The sequence below is a fragment of the Cricetulus griseus genome (assembly GCF_003668045.3).
Source record: "Cricetulus griseus strain 17A/GY chromosome 1 unlocalized genomic scaffold, alternate assembly CriGri-PICRH-1.0 chr1_0, whole genome shotgun sequence".
Classification (NCBI taxonomy): domain Eukaryota; kingdom Metazoa; phylum Chordata; class Mammalia; order Rodentia; family Cricetidae; genus Cricetulus; species Cricetulus griseus.
The window spans coordinates 220,170,235-220,193,842 of NW_023276806.1; the positions used below are offsets into that span (position 1 = coordinate 220,170,235).

General features: G+C 37.6%; 1 protein-coding gene across 12 annotated transcripts in view; it reads left to right on the plus strand.

Moving 5' to 3' along the window:
* The window catches only part of Sgce (sarcoglycan epsilon), a 70,343-nt gene that overhangs the window by 35,727 nt on the left and 11,008 nt on the right, over window positions 1–23,608 (plus strand). For 8 of the 12 annotated variants that reach the window (XM_027389860.2, XM_027389866.2, XM_027389861.2 and 5 more), the window contains 5 exons: window positions 2,754–2,952; window positions 15,849–16,011; window positions 18,564–18,775; window positions 19,705–19,731; window positions 20,425–20,613. In XM_027389860.2, coding sequence (XP_027245661.1) covers window positions 2,754–2,952; window positions 15,849–16,011; window positions 18,564–18,775; window positions 19,705–19,731; window positions 20,425–20,613 — 790 coding nt within the window. Of the gene's footprint in view, window positions 1–2,753; window positions 2,953–15,848; window positions 16,012–18,563; window positions 18,776–19,704; window positions 19,732–20,424; window positions 20,618–23,608 lie in introns of those variants that run through there. The other 4 variants (XM_027389862.2, XM_027389867.2, XM_027389870.2 and 1 more) reach the window with 3 other exon arrangements.

A 23,608-nucleotide genomic window follows, 5' to 3' on the forward strand; every position in this document is an offset into this window, starting at 1 on the left:
AGATAAAGTTTAGAAAAAGGAATCACAAAGTTGTAAATCAAGGTAGCCATGCTCAGCCCAGCTCCTCTGTCCGATGTCTTCTACTCTGAGTGACCTAATGGGAAATTAGTCATGTAGCCACACACAGCACGGTGCTCAAGGGGCGGGCACAAAGTGAATCCCTAAATTGGGTTTAGCACCTCAGAGGCCTGCCACCAATCCGTTGGCCTACTATTCTCTTGGCCTCTTTGATTTCCAAATATAGCAAGCATGGGATTTCCCCAGAGTTAGAAAGCTCCTGTGAGTCATCCCAGAGAGCCCTGGCAGTAAGTAGTTCTTGGCCCAGAGACAGCAGGCAAGCTGCGCAGCCCAGAGCCCTGGAGGGATACGGTAGCAACCACAAGGCCTTGTAGCAGATCTCAGAAAGGGAACCACTAAGTGAGGCTGACTGGATCAGGAAGAGTAGTTCTCCAAAATTAGCACTGAGGAGAAGACCAGTGGGCTGGGCTGGGGTGGAGACGGGTGGAATGGAGGCTTTCTGTATTTTTATAGAAGCCTGAATATCAAAATTATTTAGAGAAAAGTGTAATTGTCTATATCTGGCACATCCAAAACTATACTTGCTATTATTTATTATATCATTTACCACTAAGAAACTCTTCTTCACCATTCATTTGCGTGACTATTTCTAGGCATGGGGGAAAGTGCCATATTATTAAGCTACTATACTATGTAAAGAGGAAATGCATTTCTATAAACTGAAAATTTATCTGCAAGAAAGAGAATGAAGAGATCATATTTTAGAAGACTACATATGGGCTATGCATTGAATAAATCTATGAAAACCATGGAAAGGAGGGAAGAATTTTCTGTGAGTAGGGCTTTACAGAGCTATGACTTCAGGAGTGGTCACTGCCTGATACACGGCTCTGGAGAAGACTATGGCCAGAGCTGGCTTCCTTTCCATATCTCTAGTGTCTAGTTTCCATTAATATCAGAGTCTTCCAAGAAATGAGGTCATTAACATGTCAGGTGCTTTTCATGTATTTTTATCTTCCATTTGTTAAGTAAGAGTTGGTTAATTTACAAACTCACAATTTTGTTTAAATAAATTAGAGAATGTGCATGGTATAATTAGTATTGGAGACATTAAGTCTGTTTGGAACCCAGAAATATTCATATAATGAACCTCTTCATGTTAAAATAAGGACTAAATTTTAATATTTTATAAGTTTTTACCATATGTTTGAAGTCTGCTGAGCACATTATAGACACACTCTCTAACTTAGAGAAAAAAAATGGATGAGATAAATTCAAATTATTGTGTCTTTCTGAAGATCTCTAAAGATAATCTTTCACTGGAAGTGTGGGGGGTAGAAGAACCTGCTGTCTTCCTGCTGTTATAATCCACATGAATCTCTTCATTTGTCCTGGTTATTAAATAGTTTCTAAATTAACTCTTTCTATTGCAGAAATAATATTGTATAAGAAAAAAACATTTCTAATTTTAAAAGAACAATCATAATATGGGAAAAATGTCAGTAATTCAAGGATAACAATTGAGAACCTAAAATGTTTATTTAGTTAGTGTTTCTCATATTAATAGACTGAATTTTATGTTAGGTTTGTTTAAAGTATATTTAAAATTTTGTTTGTTTGTTTTTCAAGGCAAGGTTTCTTAGCGTAGTCCTAGCTGTCCTGGCACTCGCTCTGTAGACCAGGCTGGCCTCGAACTCAGAGAGATCCTCCTGCCTCTGCCTCCCTAGTGTTGGGATTAAAGGAGTGCATCACCATCAGCCAGCTTAAAACTTTTAAAGGAGAATTTAAGTGAATGTTTTGGAAGGGAAAAAAAAAACACTCACTAAAACTCTGTGAAACTGCACAAGAGCTTTCTTATTTTCTGAACTATTTAGTACACAATAATCCAAATAGAACCGGGGTAAATTTTAGAATTCTCACTAGCTATATAGTCAACACCATAGGAAAAAAGCAATGATTTTTAGCATGTTCCAAACAACATCAGAAATACTGTAAATTAAAAACACAGGCTTAGTCAGTCTTTTCTTTCTCTGGCTAAATTCTGTAATTACAAATTACCTCCATGAACCATGAATTTTTTTATATTGTGTCTAATGTGTATTGTGTTCTTACACACATCATCACTTAGTTACAGAGAAGCCTTTGAAGTCACAGAAATTCCTCACTACCCACCAGGAACTGGTTCCTAGACCCCTTTGGATACCCAAATTGGAAAACTCCACTCCTCAATATAACATGACCTGTATATACCCTCCCTATGTGAATCATCTCTAGATTGTGCTCATAAAACTATGCAATGTAGGTTCTATATAAATAGTTGACATATTATTTAGGGATTCATGACGAGAAAGTTTCTAAGTCTGTATCTGTTGAGTACAGACATAATTTTGTTGCTGTTGTTGAGACGGGAATCTCACTATGTAATCCTGGTTGTCCTGAAACTCACTCTGTAGACCAGGTTGGCCTCCAACTCACAGAGATCAGCCTGCCTCTGCCTCCTGAGTGCTGGGATTGGAGATGTACACCACTGCCCTCCACTCAGACGTGTTTTTTAACAAATAATTTAGGGTCACAGTTGGTTTAATCCAAGCATCTGGATCCATACAGATGGAGAATTAACTGTTTTGTGTCACTATTTACTGCCAGGACTATAATAGAACTCAACAAAACTCAAACTGTTCTTTTTAAGAGGTTGCTTCATTAAAGATATGCATGTCCCTTTTCATCAACACTAGAATTCCCGTTGCCATATCAAGCAGAATTCTTCATCAAAAATATGAATGTGGAAGAGATATTGGCCAGTGAGGTTCTTGGAGACTTTCTTGGGGCTGTAAAAAATGTGTGGCAACCGGAGCGCCTCAACGCTATAAACATCACGTCGGCCCTAGACAGGGGTGGCAGGGTGCCGCTTCCTATTAATGACATGAAGGAGGGGTAAGACAACTTTTATCTCGTTGCTTTAAATGTGGATTTTTAAGTATGGTGACTTTATCTAACTTATTATAGATGGAAGATAGCCTATTGCATTTTTCTTTTTAATAAGAAATAGATATTATGAAGATATGAACATATAAGCAATTTTCTATATTGACAAAGAGATAGTATCAATGGTTCCTTCAATCACAGTACCCAGGTCCTGTGAATCTAATTGTAGATCAGGATCGACATCATGAATTATAGCACCAGGCCTTTTGTACCTTCAGAGACAAGCTGATTATTTAGGGCCATGCATTTCAAAGGAAATTGACTCCCGGTTATCAGCTGGAGGACTCACCGCCTGCTGGAGCTTTATTCTAGGAAACTATTTCTTCGCCTCTCACATTCTTTCCACCATGTGTTGGTGGCTGATGGCTGAAGTGGATCTGAAACCCATTCCTGTGACACTAGAGCCAAAAGTTTGGCCTTGTCACTCACAAGCTGGGTGACATTGCACAAATGTGGAGCCCCTCTGTGCCTCAACTTCGTTTTCTGTTCCAGTGGGGATGACATTCTCTCTCAAGCTTGTTAAGTGATTAAATGACAGTGCATTTGAAATGGATATGTCAACTCTCAAGCAGTGCAGAGTGTGACCTGTGTAAGTAAAAACACTCCTGTTGGGTAAATTGAAAACATCAGTGTTGATATCACACCAAACTTCCATCTCTAATTTTTTATCTGTAGGTTGATGGAGAATTGCTTCTCCCTCAATCCTGTGAAAGTGTAGTACGTGGAATAAATCACAATTTGCACAACATATCCCCCTTCTAACTCTCCCTTCTCCTGTAATCCTGGTAGCATTTCTTTGCAGGTCATATCTAGAATTATCTAGGATAACTGGATTCAGAAGAATCAGATTTCAGGGCAGCTTAATGGAGAACTTGTTTGGAAATGGCAGAAAAGATCACAAATACACATAAATGAAGTCTGAGAGGGTAGGCAAGAGAAGTTGAGGGAAGCAGTGGTCTGTGAAGTTCAACTTAAAATTTCAGAATTAAGTTTTATCTTGAATGTTATAGCAATGGATTTTGAAGTCAGCCATGCACACATAGAAGTGCTTTGAGGAAAATGGCGGGCTTATCTCTTGTCTGAGTGCTAGTTGGCTTTTTATAGGAAAGGTAACTCTGGAGCTTAACTTCTCACTGTGGAGTTACAATGTGGATCTCTTTCCCAGTGAGCAAATTAAAAAGCCTAACTGTGGAGCAAGGTGAGCAAGGCAGTCCTCTGAAAACCCTTTTCCACCATGCCCCCTTCCCTTAGTGTGTTCCAAGATGATTGTTAAAACAACAGCCAGAAAGTGTTGGGTTGGGAAGCAACAGCATGAGCTCCAGGCACCCATAGTTAACTCTTCTCCTGGGATCACACCTTCTCCAGTCAGTAGTGCAGGCCCTAATTTTAAGATGTGACCTGAACTAAGTTGAACTAAACAACTCTGTAAACCGAACACCAACCTGAAGCAGAACTTTCTGACTGTGCCAAGCCTGAGAATGACTGGCTAAGTATTATTTCAATGGTAGATAGTACAAGGTTACTGGCCTCTGATACCCTCTAGAGATTCTGAGGTTTTGAGCTGGCCCTGAGCATGTGACTCTAAATTAAGAACAGAATGCTGGCCCTCCAAGTCCTCGTTGAGAGTTCAGTCATTAGCTAACTGACCCCGAAGCACCTGCTTGAGGGCAATGTGCCCTGTCAGCTATTTAAGAGAGCCCTCCCCGTGGCATTTATTTAGACCCTTGTCTCAGATCCCTGCCCAACTTGGAATGCTTTCCATGAGCTTCAATCTAATGGTAAGCCTTAACCTTTGCAAAGTATGCCTAGGAGAAGTCTTTTAAAATAGCGTTTCTATAAATTGTACCTGATGCCAGCTCTGTCCCTCCAGGGTCCCCATGTAAGCCTCAGTGAAATAAGATCCTACTTGAGTTACAGTTGCAGGAGAAAAGTGTGCCCCTAGGAATGATTCTGTCTATTTTCTTTAGTTGCTATATAAAGTTATGGTAACTAAAGTTTCTTAAGCCACATTGTCTTATGAGGACAAGTAAATTCCATACTTCTCTCAGCTGTATGCCTTTCTTTCTTTTTAATGATGCATAGTGTATATATGTAATACACTTAATACACTTTTAAATGATGTATACCATACATATGTAATTCATTTAATACATTTAAAAATGATATATAGTGTGTATGTGTAATTCACTTAATATATTTTTTTGCGTTTGTGTTTAGAAAATCATGGAGCTCTAAATATACTTAAAATGAAATATTGAAAATATAAACAAGGAAAAGGACAGATATAGCCAAAGAATTTCAGCTACTGCTTTTCTATAATATTATTTAAAAATAATGTGTATGCTTTGGTAACAGTAATTAAGAAACTAATAAATGTGTTTCCTTAATACACATAAATTGTACTCCAAGATTTAGAGGAAAAAATAAAGACCTTCATGAAATTATTATTATTATTTAATTGTGGCAGCCACAATTTACTAAAGACTCTTTTTCTGTGTTTGGTATGTGTAGTGACATAACCAACAGGTGACTTGAGTAGCTCTTAGTAGTAGACCCTTCTATGCCCTTCTGCAGCCCAGAGTGCCATCATGGACCAGCCAGCAGGGCCCACTCTGCAGCATTCTAGCTCGTCCTTCGTGATGAGCATTTTCCCATCTCTGCAGACCTTGCTGACAGCTTTCAAACTTCTTCTAAATCAAACAGAAAACAATTATAAAGATTTACTTCAAAGTGAGTAATCTCCTGCAAAGGAAGGCTGAGCCCTCTGAAAAGATTAATTTTCACTTGCCAGACTCATAACCCCAAGGCAACTGTGCATGGACTTGGTGTTGCTTTTGCTCCTGACATAGAGCCAAAGGCTAAGGACTCATAGATGCATTTAGCCTGGGATAAATCTGGTGGAAAGAAGAGCAGGGTCATATTTCATGCTAGGCATATTGTAGCTGCCAACCGTGGGAGAGTGATGTGGTGTAATGGTGGCTAGGACGGAATGATGGGTGTGGGGATTAAAGAAAATACTCGCTTCTCATAAGAGATTGTCAAACCTGTTTCCTCTGGTGACCAAGCGTGCAGATCTAACCTCCATCGGTGTCAGAGAAACTGTCTTCATTTATTCTCTGGACCATTTCATAAAACACTCTAGCTAACTAGCTGGGTTGTGCCTCTATCAGAAGCCTCAGTGAGAAGTGAGGAAGAGAATGTAAGTCAGTGGCTGCCAGATACTGTTGTGATGGAAAGTCATGATGCTGGGCCAGGGTGCTGAGCTCTGAAATTGTCCTCATCGTTTCCATTCTCGGGGTGGGGGAATGAGGGGGTGAGGGAGAGAGGCTGGCCATTCCTCAGGAGCTATTCACCTTGTTCCTTCAAGACAGGGTCACACTGTCATGAAGCTTGCTCATTAGACTGGGCTGGGTGGACAGGGAGCCCTAGGATTTCACCTGTGCTGCCCCAGCATTGTGATAGCTAGGAATGTGCCAAAGGCTGGATCACAGGATTCATTATATTCTATGGAAGTTGGGTGGGCATTATCCTGAAGCAAAGGATCGTTGCAGAAAATGGTTGGTAGGAAAGTTTCTTTGTTAGGCTTATCGCACACAGTGTAGAGTCAAATGAGACAGAATGAAGGAGGCTAGATAGATGTGTGGACGTTAGATGGCTCAGGGACGACACACATGGACCACGGGCCATCTGAATCCACACAACGTCTCCATTCCTCCTTTAGTCTCCCTGGACACCAGTTCTGAGAGATTCTTCAGCAATCCTGTTTTCAGGGCTCTAAGAACTAACCACACTCCTCTTTTTATTATTAAGAAGGTAATATATTTTTACTGTTTTCTTTCTTTTCTTGTTTTTTCGAGACAGGGTTTCGCTGTGTGACTTTGTAGACCAGGCTGGGATTAAAGGCGTGCACCATTGCCACCCGGCTCTTTTACTATTTTTCCTTGATATGAGGAAGTTCACTGCAACCTGGAAGCTCTGGATTAAAATGCAATTATTAATCCCATTAATAATTTTAATTTCTGGGCTTTACCAAGTCATTTGGTTATACATCTTATAAAGAGTTTTGTAAGTCTTTAATTTCACATTTTATTTTTTTTTATTAATTGCAGTTATATGCAGAAAAAGAAGTAGGGTGAGAGGCAACTCAGAAGACGGTGTTGCCTCTCTGGGAAGCTCCCATTCCCGGGTGACATAGAATATACACGGATATATTCTCAAGTTGATTTGTGTCTCTTCTGGGCACAAGATCAAGAATCAAATGTATTCCATGAGTAGGACAATTATGGAAAACATATATGCATCGTAACCACTGTTTTGCTGTTGCTCTGAAAGACAGTGGTGAATACAGTTCTTTTCCTGTTTGCTGTTTCCTCACATAAACTGTTTAAATGCCTCAACAAGCATATTCCACCCCATGGGAAACTGAATTGTTCAAATTGTAATAAAACTGTTTTTATTACATAAGGGGTTTTTATCCAGGTTACAGAAGCTCCTGGCATTTTGAAGCACAATACTTTATAGTCATCTAGAGTAGTGGTTTCAATCTGTGGGTTGTGACTCCCACCACTGGGGTCGAAGATCAGATAAACTGCATATCAAATATTTACATTATGACCCATACATAGCACCAGCAAAATTACAGTTATGAAGTAGCAGTGAAATAATTTCATGGTTGAGGGTCACCAAACGTGAGGAACTGTACTAGGAAGGTTGAGAACCACTAATCTAGAACTTTGTCCTTGACAACGTGTGCCCATCTCAACTGTTTAGACACATTTGAAAACATATGGTTGGGTTCAAGGTAACAGTTCTCTTCATTTTACTTGATAAGAAAATTTAAAAGTATATTCAAAAGATGCTTAAGACGAAAACATCATGAGAGACATTTTTCATGTATAGAGCATTGAGTTGATATTATTAAGTATGGTCTCTTATAAAATTATATATTAGAAAGGGCCAATGTGTCCATGTTGCTTGGTCTACAAAAGCAGCAACAAATACACCCTTTGACCTATGAGACAAGTCCACAGCCTACTACTACTCTTCATGGCATTTGTGCTCTGTTTGTATTTTTAACTGATAAATGCTATTCATTTGTCCATGTGCTCATTTGTTCACTCAACAAGTAGGCTTCCAGAAGACAATGGCAAAAATTGGGTTTAAGAACATTTACAGAGCTGTTGCTTTGCCCCATGTAGGTTGTTGGTGACTCAAACTAAAATGGTATCAGTGAGATGGAACCAAGTAACACTTGTGATTGTGAGTTATTTCAGGGTAACTGTCAGCAACTGATGATGGATAGAGCTGAGAGAAGGAGAGGAGTCCAAGATGGCGCTGAAGTTCATGACTTGAGCATCTGGGCTTGCCAATCACTAGGCGAAGGAGATAGAAGGAGGAACAGGTGGAGGTGGGGTGGGGTGGGGTGAAGATGAGCTCATTTCAGAACATATCAAGTTTGAGGAGTTTATAGATCGTCCTAGTAGAGATGAAAGTAACTTGGCACAGTGGCAACTGCCATAAAAATGTTGCCACTTCTAGGCATCTCTTTTAAGACAGCAACAGTAAGGAAAATTCACAGAGATAGGCTTTACGATCTTTATTTATAACATCAAAAAATTAGAAGCAACTGCATGTCCAACTCTGAAATAATTGCCGAATAAATCATGTGCACTTAAAAAATTATATTGCCATAAAACCATAATTACAAAGACTACAATATGGAAAATGCTTATGACGCATTAAGTGGAGAAGCAGGATACAAAATTAAATTTTAGAGATGATTGCAATTAGGTTAAAATATATGCATTTGAAAAATATTCTGCAAGGTACATTGGAAAATGAAAATAGTTATCTTGGTAATATAAATGAGTACTGCTTTTATATTCCAAGTTTTATATAATGTTTTTATATTGCTTTTATAATTTAAGAGAAAAACACATTTCAAAGTGCCAAAACTTCTTATGCTTATTCATATTAACTTCAGCTGAATTAATCTAAAATCTTACTAATTGTAAATGCAAATCACTGTCATGTTTGAGCAAGAGGGCTCTTAACAGTTATGAGAAACACATCCATTTGTCTCTGTTTATGAAAATACTTTACAGTTATCAAGAAAAAAACATGTGGTGTTGGGTAGGCAGTTAATAACTAGAAAGCAGTGACTTTTATAAGCAGAATACATCATGGAGCACTTAACTTTTCCAGTAGTTTCTTAAATTTACTTTTGTTCTGAATCTCTACTTGGATCTTTAAGTTACTGCATTAGTTACTTTTTAGTCCCCAAAGGCATATAGCTGTTGTTTTTAAGTTGTCCCTCATATGAAACTTTGGCCCTAATGTAAATAGATGTAAAGAACAAATAGATTTGTGCAGCTGTGTTCTAGAATAGTTGTCCATCTCAAATGTGGCTGTGACACCATGCATACATTGGCACAGTTTTGAATTTTTATATCACACTTTGGTTTATTTCATGTTAGAATACAACAGCAGCAAGTCAAGAGTGTTGGTTCATGTCTAATCTTGCTACTTGGGTGGTTGAGGCAAGAGGATTGCTGTGACTTTGAGCCAATCTGGGTCACATAGTGAGTTTATAATAAGTCCAGATTATAAGAATGAGATCCTGTCTCAAAAAATCAAACCAATAACATCTTTATTAAGGTAGAATTCACATATCGCACAATTCGACCATTCAGAATGGATGATCATTACAATTTTATTATCTTGGGGTTCTCCACTCCCACCCCTATACATAGCAGGAGTCACTTAACCACCAACAACCTTAGTTCTTGACAAACTCTAGCTTACTTGGCTGTTGTTTACACTTACCTTTCCTTGGGCATTCCACATAAATCAAATGGTGTAGTATGGGGTTGCTGTGCCTGGCTTTTTCCATCATTTAATATAATAGCTTCATGTTTCATCCACTGTAAAAAAATGTTTTGTTTTGTCTTATTAGTGAATAATATAATATTCTATGACTGTGTTTGTTAGTTTGTTGATAAATTGACAAGCCTTTGGATTATTTTCACATTTTTTACTATTAGAAATGCTACTGCTGTGAACATCCAGCTGTACATTTTGCAGAGAGGGCTATTTTCATTTCTCCTAAGCAAGGCCATGGGAATAGAATTCCCAAGTCGTCTGGTGACCCTGTATGTAACCTTTGGAGGAACTGTTAAGCTGTCTTCCCAAAGCCCCGAGTCGTCTCACGTTTCCATCTGCAGACTAGGAGGGATTTGATTCTTCTACATTCTTCCACCAGCTTTCATCTTGCTTTCTGATTATCATCATCCTAGCAGGAATTAAGTGGTATCTTCTGGTGGATTTGATGTCTCTCTCACTATTGGCCAATGATGTTGAGTGTCTCTCCATATACTTTTTACGCACGGTGCAACAGAACAGAACAATTCTTTTTCTGATTCTTTGGAGATATGTCTATTCAGATCCTTGATCATTTTTTAACCTGGTTGTTTGCCTTTGTAAGATGTGAGATTCCTTTCCATATTCTGGATGCAAGTCACTTATCAGACTTGCAATTTGCAAATAGCCCCTTTGTAACCTATCTTTGCCTTCTTGTTGTGACTCTTTGAAGCATGAAATGTTTTAATTTTGATAAAGCTCAGCTTATCTAGTTTTTCCTGTCACTGCTGGGGTTTTTGATGTCAAAGTTAAAAAATACCATTGTCTAATCCAAGGCCTTAGGGATTTATGCCTGTTTTCTTCTTAGGGTTAATAGTTTTCACTCTTGCAGTTAAGTCACTGTATGTATTTTTAAGTAAACTGCTGTTAGGGAGATTTTAAGTTCGTAGTAACATTGAAGCTGTGTGTGCCATCGTTCTCACATACTTGTAGCTCCCCCAGTTATCATTATCTTTTGCCAAAGTGGTACAATTGTTACTGTTGATGGACCGAATTGGTGCATCGCCAGCCACTGTCCATAGCTTCCATGGGGTCACTGTTGGTGGTGTGCATTGTATGGAGGTGGACAAATGCACGTGGCATATATGTGCTGTGATGTATCATTCGGCTTGCTTTCACTGCCCTGAAAAGTCTTCTGTGGTGTTCACCTCTTCATCCTTTTCCCTCTGCAACTACCCTTTTAGTAGTTCCCCCAGCAACTACCCTTTTAATCTCCCCAGAGTTGGCTTTCTCCGGAGTGCTATATAGTTAGTGTGACACTGCATGTACCCTTTTTATAGTCTTTCACTTAATAACATGCATGTAAGTTTCTTTTGCTTGACAGCTCATTCCTTTGTGTGTGTGTGCTGAATAATACTTCATTTTTCTGGATGTAACACAGTTGACCACTCACTCAGTGAAAGGCATACAGATTGCTTCTGTACTTGGCAATTATAAGTAATGATTCTGTATTCTTTGTAGGTATATATTGCTGTGTGGAACTAAGTGCTGGCCCCTTTTGTAAAAACCTCAAGCAGCCTTCAAATTGGCTATACCATATTGTGTTACTTCATTCAGGAAAGTTCCAGATTCTCCTATGTCCTAGAGTTTATTTATGGTCTCTCAATGCTGCTTTAGTCAGGTTTTTTACTGATAATATGTGGTGTGGGACACGTCATCTTTATTTGCTCTCTGCGTGTTTTTCTTGCTAAATTCTCTACTAAGGTTTTCTCCTCTTTAAATTTAATTTTATGTATTTACTTTTTTGTTGTTGTTGTTGTTAGAGACAGTCTGAAACTGGTGTCTCACTCATTAGCTGGTAATGGTTTTGGATTCCTGACCCTCTAGCCTCTAGTCTACTTCCTGGATGCTGGAATTGCAGATGTATACCACCATGCCCAGTTTATGGGGTGCTGGAGATTGAACCCAGGATTGTATGCATGCAAGGCAAATACTTTACCAAGTGAGCTATCGCCCACAACCTTAGGACACTTTTAAGTCAGTTTCATTTTATTAGTCGTTTATGTTTGATAACAGCTTTTATGATAAAGGAGATTTGCAAATGTTTTCACCCAGGCTCTGGAAAATTTTCTTGAAAGTTTTTTTTTTTTTTTTTGTTCAGTATGGGAGAAAATTTAAATTTGTCTATTTTATCAATTCCTTTATTTCATGAATTATACTTTTAGTGTTTTTTTTTTCTAGAAAGTCATCTAATAGTTCTCTGTATTACTTTCTTGGAATTGTGTAGTTTTGCAATCTGTAATTAGGTTTGTGACTGATTTTGAGGTAACACTTGTGAAGAACGAAAGGTATATATGAAGACTCAATTGTAGATTTTTTTGACATGTACGTTCAATTGTTCAAGTAGCATTTGTTGAAAAGATTAGCTAACATTAGTGTATTTGTTCCTCATTACAGGTCAATTATCTGTGCTTGTTAGGTCTTATATAAGACTTAAAAGGTCTGTTCCTAGACTCTCTACTTGGTTCCACTTTCTTGTCTATTCTCTCACTACAATTATATTGATTTGATTTATTGTAGGAAAATTATTTTTCACGAATTTGCCTGCATGTTCTGTTGTATTCTGTAAACTTACTACAATGAACCGTTAGGTCTGAGAGGCATTTGTACATTGTTTTGGATCTTGTCATCTGTGAACAAGATGTTTTTATTTCTTCTAAATTGGCATGCCTTGTATTTCTTTTTCATCTCTTACTACATTAGCTAGAACTTCTAGTACAATGTGAACTTGGGAAATCTTTGAGGTATTTTTTCCTCTTCGTCATTATCTCGTTTTGATTCCAAAAGATGATCCATATTGAGATTAGGAAGTTCCCTCCATTCTTCTAAGTGATTTTTTTCACTCGTTTGATTTTGTTTTTGTTAAATGGCATTTCTTAATTTATCAATAAGATGATTCCCTGTGCCGTTCACTGCTATGATAAATTAATTTATTTTTAATTTTATTTTCATAGCTGGGATAAATTCTACATAGTCACCTTTTATAATTTTATTTATGCATTGTTAGATTCAATTTGCTAGGTTTTTATTTTCTCATTTTGTTTGTATTCCAAATATACTCTGAAACTCACTATGTAGTGAGTGAGACTAGCCTTAAACTTCTGGCTCCCTTTCCTCTACCTTGTAAGTACTGGGTTATTGGCACCACCTAGAAAATGTTCTCTAAGCTTCTGTATTCTGAATGACATTGCAGGGAACTAGCATTATTTTATCAAATGTGGGGGGAAGTCTGAGACTTCCAGTGTGTGAGTCTGCTCTTTCCACACTGAAGGCTGATTACTGAGGTGTTTCCTTTCTGGATGTAGGTCTACACTGATTGTTTCTTTTTTACTAGTTATGCAAGATGGGTCTTCCCCATAATTACTCAATTTCATCTACACAATCAAATTTTGGCTATGGACATGAGTATGGCATTCCTTGGTTATTCGTCTGTATCTATGAAATGTCTTACAATGTGTACCATTTACTTTTGATATTCAGCTTGCATGCCCCCAGTTGACTGTTTTATCACTTTTTTAAAAAAGAATTACCTTTTCATTTCTTTGATTTTCTTCTTCAGTCTTATTTCCAACTCATTCATTTCTTCTCTCACTTTTATTGTTGCTTTTTATTTTTGTACTTTGGATTTAATTTGTTGGCTTGTTTTGTTTTGCTTTTGTTTCCTAAAGTGGAAGTCTATGATTGATTTGAAGCCTTTCTCTTTTCTAGTATATGCGTTCAGCATTATAAATTTCCCTCTAAGAACTGCCTTGGCTGTAGCTCCAAATTTTTGAAAAGCTCACAACTCTTTTTATATTTATCTCAAAATATTTTTTGAGATTTTTTTAACTCACATTATGTAGACAAATGTTGTTGGGCCTGGTTCAGACACTGTTGAGTTTTTTTTTTTCAGGTTGTGATGTTTGCCACCAGTGGTTTTGTAGTTGTTGCTGTTGCTGGGACTGATACTGAGCAAAGAAACTATGTAAGTTAAATAATGGAGTACTTAAGATGTAAAATTGGGAAGTTTCTCCAGCTTTGTGAATAGATCTCAATTTTAAGTGAGCCTGTGCTCTGGAGCCGAGAGCATAATCATCTGTCATGGTTGGGACAGTGGTAGAGTTGAGTGTTTCCCTTTCTCCGGGTCTGCTTGACTCTGCCATTTATCCAAGCAGTTGAGGCTCTGCATAGTTTCTCCTGAAGGCATGCCTTTTAAAGAACAGAATTGTTCCTTTCCCTCTTTCCTGCCAACAGCACACATTGAGTTTCCCGGAAAAGCTGAGCTGGGTCTGCTAGTGAGAACGTCCATACATGTGGGGTCCTCGAGCACCAGATTGCTCTGGAGTTTGTGACTCTCCGTTTGTCCACACTACCCTTCAGCAACTCTATAACTGCAGCTCAGGTTTCCTGTTCCACCACCTCACAGCCCCCCTTAGAGCCTGTGGCTTGCGAACTTCTTTTCCAGGAGGTTGTGAGTCTCTGTGTTCATCTGTTGGTCTCTCCAAGTCTCTGAGCATCAGTTTTCTCTATGGCCTGATTAGTCTTGTGAGCCTAAGAATTGTTCTCTCTTTTTTTTTTTCAGTTCATTCACTTTTTTTAATGTTAGAATATGGTGGTGATTGTTAATCTTCTGTGCTAGCTAGATCCAAAACCAGAAGTCTTCTTGGATCAATTTTGGGTTAACTTGGTTTTTATGGTATGAGATAGTAGTGGTAGGATTTAAAACTTTTTTCATTTTCATTTGGTTACCTAATTGTACTAAGACCATTTATTGTAAATATTATTCATCTTCCACCAGACTTTCTTGTGTCAACAATCCATTTACTAAGTATCAGAGTTGATTTCTAGAGTTTTGGTTCTACCTCATTGATTTGTCTGTGTAAATCTGTACCCTATATCTTTCTATTGTAACTTTGAGTACATTTGCAAACCTTCATTCACTCTTCCTCTTCCAAATTTGTTTTGTTTTCTCAATTCTTTCTTTCTTTCTTTCTTCCTTTCTTTCTTTCTTTGGCTTTTTGGTTTTCTTGAACTTTTGTGAGTCTTGGGATCAGTTGTTTTTTTATGTTTTCTTTTTTTAATAAGTTTTTCAAAGACAGCTGGATCCCTGGTAGGCATTTCATAAATAGCTACTTCTTATCTTTTGAGAAAAGAAATTATAGTTCTTTGGAGAATTTTTTGACTTCTCTTCTTCTTTGGAAAGCTGATAAGATTCCTATCTTGTCCTTGAGATTCTCTGAGATTGCCCCTATCACAGCAGTCACTGTCTCTGTTTGGTTGTGAAATCGTGTTCTCAATTCAGTGGAGCTCTTGCCTCAGGATTCTACGGGTACCCTTCAAGAAAACATGTTTTGCTTCAATTGTGGTGACCAAACAGTAATTTTCTTTTAACTTCTTAGCTGACAAAGGAGAGGTCAGAAATGAAACCAAGAGCAGAGGGGTCTGTGTGCTCAAAACACACAGAAATGTCCAATTGAATAATGAAGTCAAAAGAGAGCTTGGCTGCTCGAGGGTGTAATACCATAACTGAATTATTATGAAATCAAATGAGAAGACATTACTATTTTAGTGATAGGGTTATTTTCTTAACAAATTTATCTGAAGGAGAATCTCAATGCAAGTAGTCTACCAAATGTAATCATCAGGATATATAGCACGTAGCTGCTTGAATGCAATAAAAAGGATGAAATATAACTTCTCGACATTCATATAGAGTGGAAAGAGTACTGGGTGCACATGAGCACGCAGTAAATATTGGTTGAAGAGAGGAACAGACAGCAGGAGACTCTACATGAATCGATGCTTTGAAAGCCTAGACGCCCACCTCAGAGATGGGTCCAGTTAATCCCTCAATTCAGAAGGATAAGTCCTGTTTTCAGGGGTAAATTGTTTTTTTCAGTGTTTTCAATTCTGTTAAAGGATAACTTGAGAGTCTCACATTTTTGCAGCGTTTATGTCATGGTTGGTGCCGATGTTGCATTTTCTTCTTGTTTACGAGAAGTTGAAAATCCACAGAATCAGTTGAGATGCAGTCAAGAAATGGAGCCTGTGATTACATGTGATAAAAAGTTTCGAACTCAGTTTTACATTGACTGGTGCAAAATTTCCCTGGTGAGTTCTTTTTTTTTTTTTTCTTTTCTGTAATTTTGCTTTTGCAAATTTAATTAGTAGTATTGTGTCTGGACATAACATCTGACTAGAACCTGAATTGCTGTTGGAAATAAATCCTAGGTTTTCTTTGTCAACTGTGTGGACTTCCTTGATATTAGGGATTTGGTAAATTAGATGATGGTATATCCACTTAAGAAAGAGTCTCGCCACCTTTGTACTCCACACTTGATTAGTTGCTGAGGCTGGATTAGCTTGGCAGGTGGTCTCCATGAAGCTCCTGGCCATCCCAGAGGCTGTTAACTCAGCAGACACTAGGGAGCCAGCATGGTGTAAGCAGAAGGCCTGCTTGAATGTGCTGCACCATCCCACCTTGGAGGGAAAGAAGAGAGTGCAGTAAGATAGTGCAGAAAAAAATGGAGCTGTATTGCTCTGCAAACTCAGAGGACAGATGTCAGCAGACAAGGAACAATGCTAAGGGAAGAGAGTATTTTGCCTCCAGCCTTAAAAATAAAATGTATCAAAATTCTAACTTTTTAAAAAACCACCTTAAATTTTTTCTATTGACAAAATTTGTTCTATGGCAATTGCAAGCATGTTTTGGGTTGAATGCTAAAAAAAATGTAATGACACATAGGTATAAGACATGTGTAATATTCCTGTTTGTTTGTAGTGTATGTCTTCTTTGTCTTTCTACACAATATTTTGATCTTCTTAGTTTCTTTAATTTTTATGACCTTTTTTAGTGACCTTTAGATTTAACTTCTGTCAACTTTTTATGATTGATGGTGATTTAGATCTAAGTTTAAAACTGACGTTTGAACAAAGTTAGTGACACATAAACACAACTGTCACATCATGTCTTAGAGAGGCAACTGCAGGCAGCTTTCCAGGCCCGGTGCTGGCCAGGGAACACAGTCCTCACTTTGCAATACTCAGCATTCCCTGTGGCTTTTTGCCCTGTGTGCTTTTTCTCCCGTCTTTTGTACCTTAGAAAAATTATACCCTTTCTTTGCCTTCTTAAATCACATAAAATTACATTTTTTTTTACTGTGGTTTATGTACAATCTTGGGTAAATATTAACACTACAGAGCTCATTATTTCAGTCATGGTGCTAATCATCAGGCTGATGGAGCAGCTGCGACCATGGCTTACACACGTTCCTCTCAGCAACCAGGAGACAGCAGGCTCCGCCAGCCGCATTCTGTTCGTGGCTATGCTGTTATGTGAATTTATGTTTAGCAACACTGTCTAACTTCCCAACATGAAAAACTGTTTCTGTTTTGAAAGTTTTGAGAGCAAGGCTTTTATAACTGAGAAGCTTGGGAATTTTCATTTTAATCTTGCATGAATATATATTTATTCATATGCCACATCATTCCACAAAAAGATTTCTTAAATACTTTTTTTAATATTTAAGGAGGCTTAAGTAAAAGAGTCATTGTGTGGTAGTGCATGCCTGTAATCCTAACACTCTGTGAGTGTGAGGCCAGCCTGTTCCAGGCTAGCTGATGCTATATTCTTCCTAAAAAATAAAGTAAGATAAAGATAAATAACATCGTCTTATAGCAAACATTAAAAAATATTTTAAATGGCAAAATCAGTACCTAAATTTAAAAACAAAAACGTAAGGTTATGTTAGACATAACATAACCTTAGACACTGGGAGAAAAAGCACCCAGTTTCCTAATACTAAGAATGGAAACCCAGGAAATTGAGTTATTTCTCTGTTGTTTGGAAGGAGGCAGTGTACTGATCCCTCTGCAGGTACTAAAGGCCCGGCTAGCAAGACATAATGAGCAACATTGTTTCCCAGCAGAGTGTGCTGAATAAGGCCAAAAATAATTCTCCCAACATTTTTTTTTAATCATCAAATGAAACAAATTTCACATGGCTATCTTTTTAATTCCCTTCAATAAAAAACCTCAGTACAATTACATGGAGCACAATGAAGGCAGACCCATAAATGTGGGATGAGTGACCATAGTTCAGAGTGCATGCATGCTGCGATCCTGGAACAGAATGCAGCCTGCAGCCATGCTGCACCATTGCGGGGGTGGGGGTGGGGTGGAGTGGGGGGTGGTCTGGCTTCTGCTCCTTTTTTCTAAAATTAATGTCATGCAAATAGAAGAAAGACTGTGTAGTGCATTGGAAATTGTCTTTTCTATTTCTTATTTAGTAGCCTTACAAACCATCCCTGTGTACTGGTTTATCAGCCAGTTTGTTAACATTTGCATAGGAGCTGGTCACAAGAGATTTAAATACAGTGGTGTTAAGGACTTCTTCTGCTTTGCAACAAACAAGCAAATATAGGTACACACATCATTCGTACATGTGTGTATGTGTTTCTGTTGCAAGAAGGATAGGAACATCGGCTCTGATAAGGTCTTTACTACTCTCATTTGTACTTTCCCAAGATACAATAAGGAACAACAAATCAGGATAAATTAGGTTTTGAAGTTAATCTGTCAAAGACTGTTTTGGTATGACTAGATCTTAAAATCTCGTGTCTGCAACTATTAATCTGATGAGTAATTGTCTTCTTTTGTATCAGGTTGATAAAACCAAGCAAGTTTCCACCTATCAGGAAGTGGTTCGTGGTGAGGGGATCTTGCCCGATGGTGGGGAGTACAAGCCCCCTTCTGAGTCTTTGAAAAGCAGGGACTATTACACGGATTTCCTCGTTACCCTGGCTGTGCCCTCGGCAGTGGCACTGGTGCTTTTCCTAATCCTGGCTTACATCATGTGTTGCCGACGGGAAGGAGTGTGAGTACTTTCAAACACTAATAAAGAATCGGCAAACCTCTTAAGACAACAGCAGAGACGGTTCCATTAAAAGCAAAGTTGCCTCTAGTTCATAAAAAACACTGTAATGAATTGAAATTTGGTTTAAGTCAAACAGCAGTACTTTATTCCTTTAAAATGAATTAAAGTAGTTGTGAGTCTAGCAAACCAAATTAGGGGCCAAAATTACTTTATTCAGAAGTGATTAAGACTAGATATAAATTCATGATGGAAAAACAGTACCAAGAATAATTGAAGCTATACACTGTGGTTATGCAAGCCATCTTGAGTGAGCCCGGACAGGAGTCTATTGACATGGTAATTGCATTTAAATAAATAAATTGTCTTAGTCAGTGTGATGAAAAGTGATGGTCAGAATTTTTCTTGGAGTCATTCTGCTGTCAAACAGGGTGACACAATCTAAATGTTTAAAATATATTAAAAAAAATAACCCAGGAGTAAATTAATGAAAATAAGGTATCATTTGAGTAATGAGTCTTCCCTTCATGAATAGTTAGTACTTTCCAGACATCTATGTCAATTAAGATAATCTCCCGAGATTTCTTAGAAGTCAGGGTAACAAAGCAAAGGCTCAAAAACTCATAAAGCAGCAAGTAACAAATTCTCCATTCTTCATGTAGCCTGATTTCATTATGTCATAGAGTTTATTTCAATCAAGCTTAATTCTTAATCTCCATTTTTTCCATTTTCTGTGTGTTGCTCATCAGTATTCCATCTCTGTATGTGTACTCATCCTAGTAATATTGTAAACCTGGTGGCACATGCTGCCTGCTTGCTTTTGAGTCACGACATCAGCGTTTCCACATCACACAAGGTCCCATGAGCATATAGTCTTAATGTTCCAAATATCAATGCTATTATTTAATTCATAAATTTTGTTTTGTTTCTAGGGAAAAGAGAAACATGCAAACCCCAGAGTAAGTGTCTTCTTTCCTGTTATTTTCTTTATCATTGTTTTGGTCACTTCTCAGTTTCCCATCATGCTCCACACATGTGTCTCATGCTTTTCTTTTCATTCACCATCATTCATAGTTGACTTCACAAACTTGAAAGCTGCTTTCTAAATAGAGAGATTTAGGATTCGTAGACACTAAAAATAAAAAGGGCTCAAAACCTAAGGTAACCTAGCTAAAAGTTAACCCTAAACAATTTCAGATTCAGAATATTAGCATGTCATTTATATTACATGATTTCCCAATCTGCATTTCTATAAACCAGAGGGCAGATAACAAGGCCTTTCATACATGTTTTCCTGAATCTACAGTCATAACCTTCCATAAAATGAAAGTCCTGTGAGTATTTATAAACAATGTCCCCACCAGAAGCAATAAAATAAGAGCTGTCATAGTTTTATCTTAACCATAGAAAATAAATAGGTAACAAGTTTGTGACTTGGGCTGGATTAATAACATAGTTGAGTTTAACTTCATAGCTGAGTTTAACTTGAGACTTACATACATATGTGAATGTGAATTTCTCTGAGCTAGTTTATAGAATGCCCCCAAAGCATTAATTTCTTATTTTTAAAGAAAGTGTCTTTTTCAAATTGATACTCATTTGGTTAATACATCATTTTAAATATGTGTTGTTTTATTTCTTCTTTTATGTAGTATCCAACTTGTCCATCACAGTTCTATTCAGAAATCTACCAAGGAGCTTCGAGACATGTCCAAAAACAGAGAGATTGCATGGCCCCTGTCTACACTCCCCGTGTTTCACCCTGTGACTGGGGAAATCATACCTCCCCTGCACACAGACAACTATGACAGCACCAACATGCCGTTGATGCAGACACAGCAGTAAGTATCCATGTGGAGGCACAGTTGCCAACATGCATGGGTATTTTACTAGTATCTGTCAAAACCATGGCATTTAGCTGTTACTGGTTTTGTTAACTTATTATCGGAGGACACCATACCAAAATATCATGACTTGGCCTGACATAAATGTAAGGAAATCATTTTTCCAGATGTTTTTCTTTAGTAATAAAAATGCACCAACATTAGTATGTGAGATATTAACACTGATAGTAATCTATATGTTTGTCCTAAGATGAACTCATTGTAAAAAGACAGGCATATAGACTAAAGCATTGTTCCTAAGAGGTAATGGTTTGATATTTCTTTTAACTACCATAAACCTACAATCTAAACTATTTTTTCTATATAAAAGATCTCTCTCTCTCTCTCTCTTTCTCTCTCTCTCTCTCTCTCTCTCTCTCTCTCTCTCTCTGTGTGTGTGTGTGTGTGTGTGTGTGTGTGTGTGTGTGTAAGTATCTGTTTGTACTTCAAACAAGCAACTCTGATTTGGCCTTTGAGCATATAGTTATTTTTGCTTGGTTTTGTGTTTTTTTAAGGCAGGGTTTTTATGTAGCCCAGGTTGGCCTTGAACTTCTGTTTCTGCTCCTGCTTCCTCAGTGCTGGAACTACAGGCATTTGTCACCAAGTCCACATGAACATATATTTAGTTTCAGCTAATCTCTCATGCTTCAAAGACAATGGTCAGGAAGCCAGGAGGTGTCTTTAAAGAATAGGTGTGGGTAAGGCAGGGGAGGGGTTTTATATGCTTAGAAACTAGATTTTGATATATCAAGTGATAGGTGAGTCTGTCATTTATTCCTTTAGAATGTAGCTCCTTTTTTTTTTCTTTTTTACATTGTATTAGAATGGGTTAAATTGTGTTGCCCCAAGAGCTAGAAGCCACAATTGTATTTTTGTGTTTGTTCCTATTTTTAAAGTAAATGGTATGGATATGCAGAAAAATATCTCTGTCCTTCTGTCCCTTACTCCTTCACACAGACAGACAGACAGACAGACAGACACACACACACACACACACACACACACACACACACACACACACTGATGTAAAAATAAAACCTGTTTAAAACTTTATCTAAGGCACAAACATTTTTTTCATTGAGAGTGCTTATTTATCATTATGTAAAATGTATGTGCTAAATAAGATCCAACAATAATCATGCAGAACAGTGTAAACAGCCTGGCTCCATGCATTTAGCCCAAACTCTCTGAAAATATAACATAATTGTAAATATTTTCATAAATTTCTAGCTTCAATCTACTTAGGGTTGGTTATATAAGCTAAGGCTGTGTGAGTGACTGATTCAATCCCTTCAATGGTGGTCAGACTTTGCATACATTTGAATTTAGGATTTTGGAAATAATTACTAGTGATGTGAATATGTAAGTTTCACAATATTTCATTTTAATGTATAGAATGTATATATGTTTATGTTCTCCTTCTAAAGATTAGTGGCCCATTGTTGTAGGCTGATCTAAGATACCATTTACTAGTCTTAGGGACTGATAGGATATTCAGTAGTTTTAAGAATATTATAATAAGTCACAGCTTATCCATCTATCCAATTTTTTAGATGCAAATTAAGAATCACATTTAATACTTAAGTACTGTTTCCTACATTGTGTAGAGGCCAAAGAAGTGTTCATATTACTCAAACCATGAAGTCATTAAGTATTCTTGAAAGCCAGATTTTTGTTTGTTTTACATTGGTTTTTTTTAATTATTATTTTGGGTAGAGCTGCATGCCATAGTTCTCATGAAGTGGGTAGGGACGAGTTATAGGCATCGATTCTCTCTTTTTATCGTCTGGGTCCTAGGAATCTAACTCAGGTCATTAGCCTTTGTCGAAAGTAACTTTAAGTGCTGAGCTATCTCACCAGATACTTCTTGAATCTGTGGAGAATGGTCAGAGTGTCTCCAGAGAGCACAGGTCTGGAAATGTTTCTGTTGACGACATCACAGTGCTATACACTTTAGAATACAACCATAGTTACTGACCGTAGTGAGTTTAAGAACATAGATATGTGTAACACAGTTAGGCTAATATTAGTGAAGTCTAAAGGGAAAGGCTGCTGCCACTTTTAAAGATACTCTTTCCAGTCACATATGTTGAGAATAACAAATATTTCCGTGAAAAATATTGATTTTCTTGTACCAGAATTTTACACTGTTGCTACTGACATATAACCAAAACAACAACAAAAAAGGAATCTGTCTCGTTCGTAAGCATCTGCATCTGTCAGGCCTTTTCAGAGCCTGTCAAGACCACCATTATGCCGATCAGCTCTTTGCAAATACAATAGGTTATTACACTGAACTTGCAACAATTTCAGCATGTATGTGTTTTGAAGTCCAGAAAACCTTTGTATTATTCCCATTTCTGCTAATGGAAAAGCTCCATTAACTAGCACTTCTATATAAATAGGGTCCATAGATAATTGATGATGTTCACAGTGATTGTTCTGAGGCTCTGTGGGATCATCAAGTTCGCCTGACTCATCAGAGGAAAATTAAATTACATTCGGTGTCGTTTCGGTGTTGAGTGTATATTATCTTTCTTTTATTCTCAGAAATGGATAATATGTGCACGGTCTCTATGGTAACTCCCTATAAGCCAGAATATGTGATTAACCTCATTTTCTAACTATGCCTGATAATAAGAGAATTTATTGTGTTAGATTCATCAACACTTTTTTTTATTACAAAAATTCAACTTTTACACTTTAACTGAAAATCATTGCTTTTTATTAAAGAAAGCTTTTTCTTTTAGCATTAAGTAGATGAATAAATATTTTGGTCTTTTGGATGGAGCTGAATTTTCAAGGTGAAAATGAGGTTTTATTTGAGCAGCGTATGGTCCTCATAGTCAGGTGTGTGCTCGGATGCTGCTGCTTTGTGTTTGCTCATTAACCCTTTGTGAAAGGGCTAGCATTTCAGCGCCACACATCCAGCCCTACCATTGGAAGGAATTTG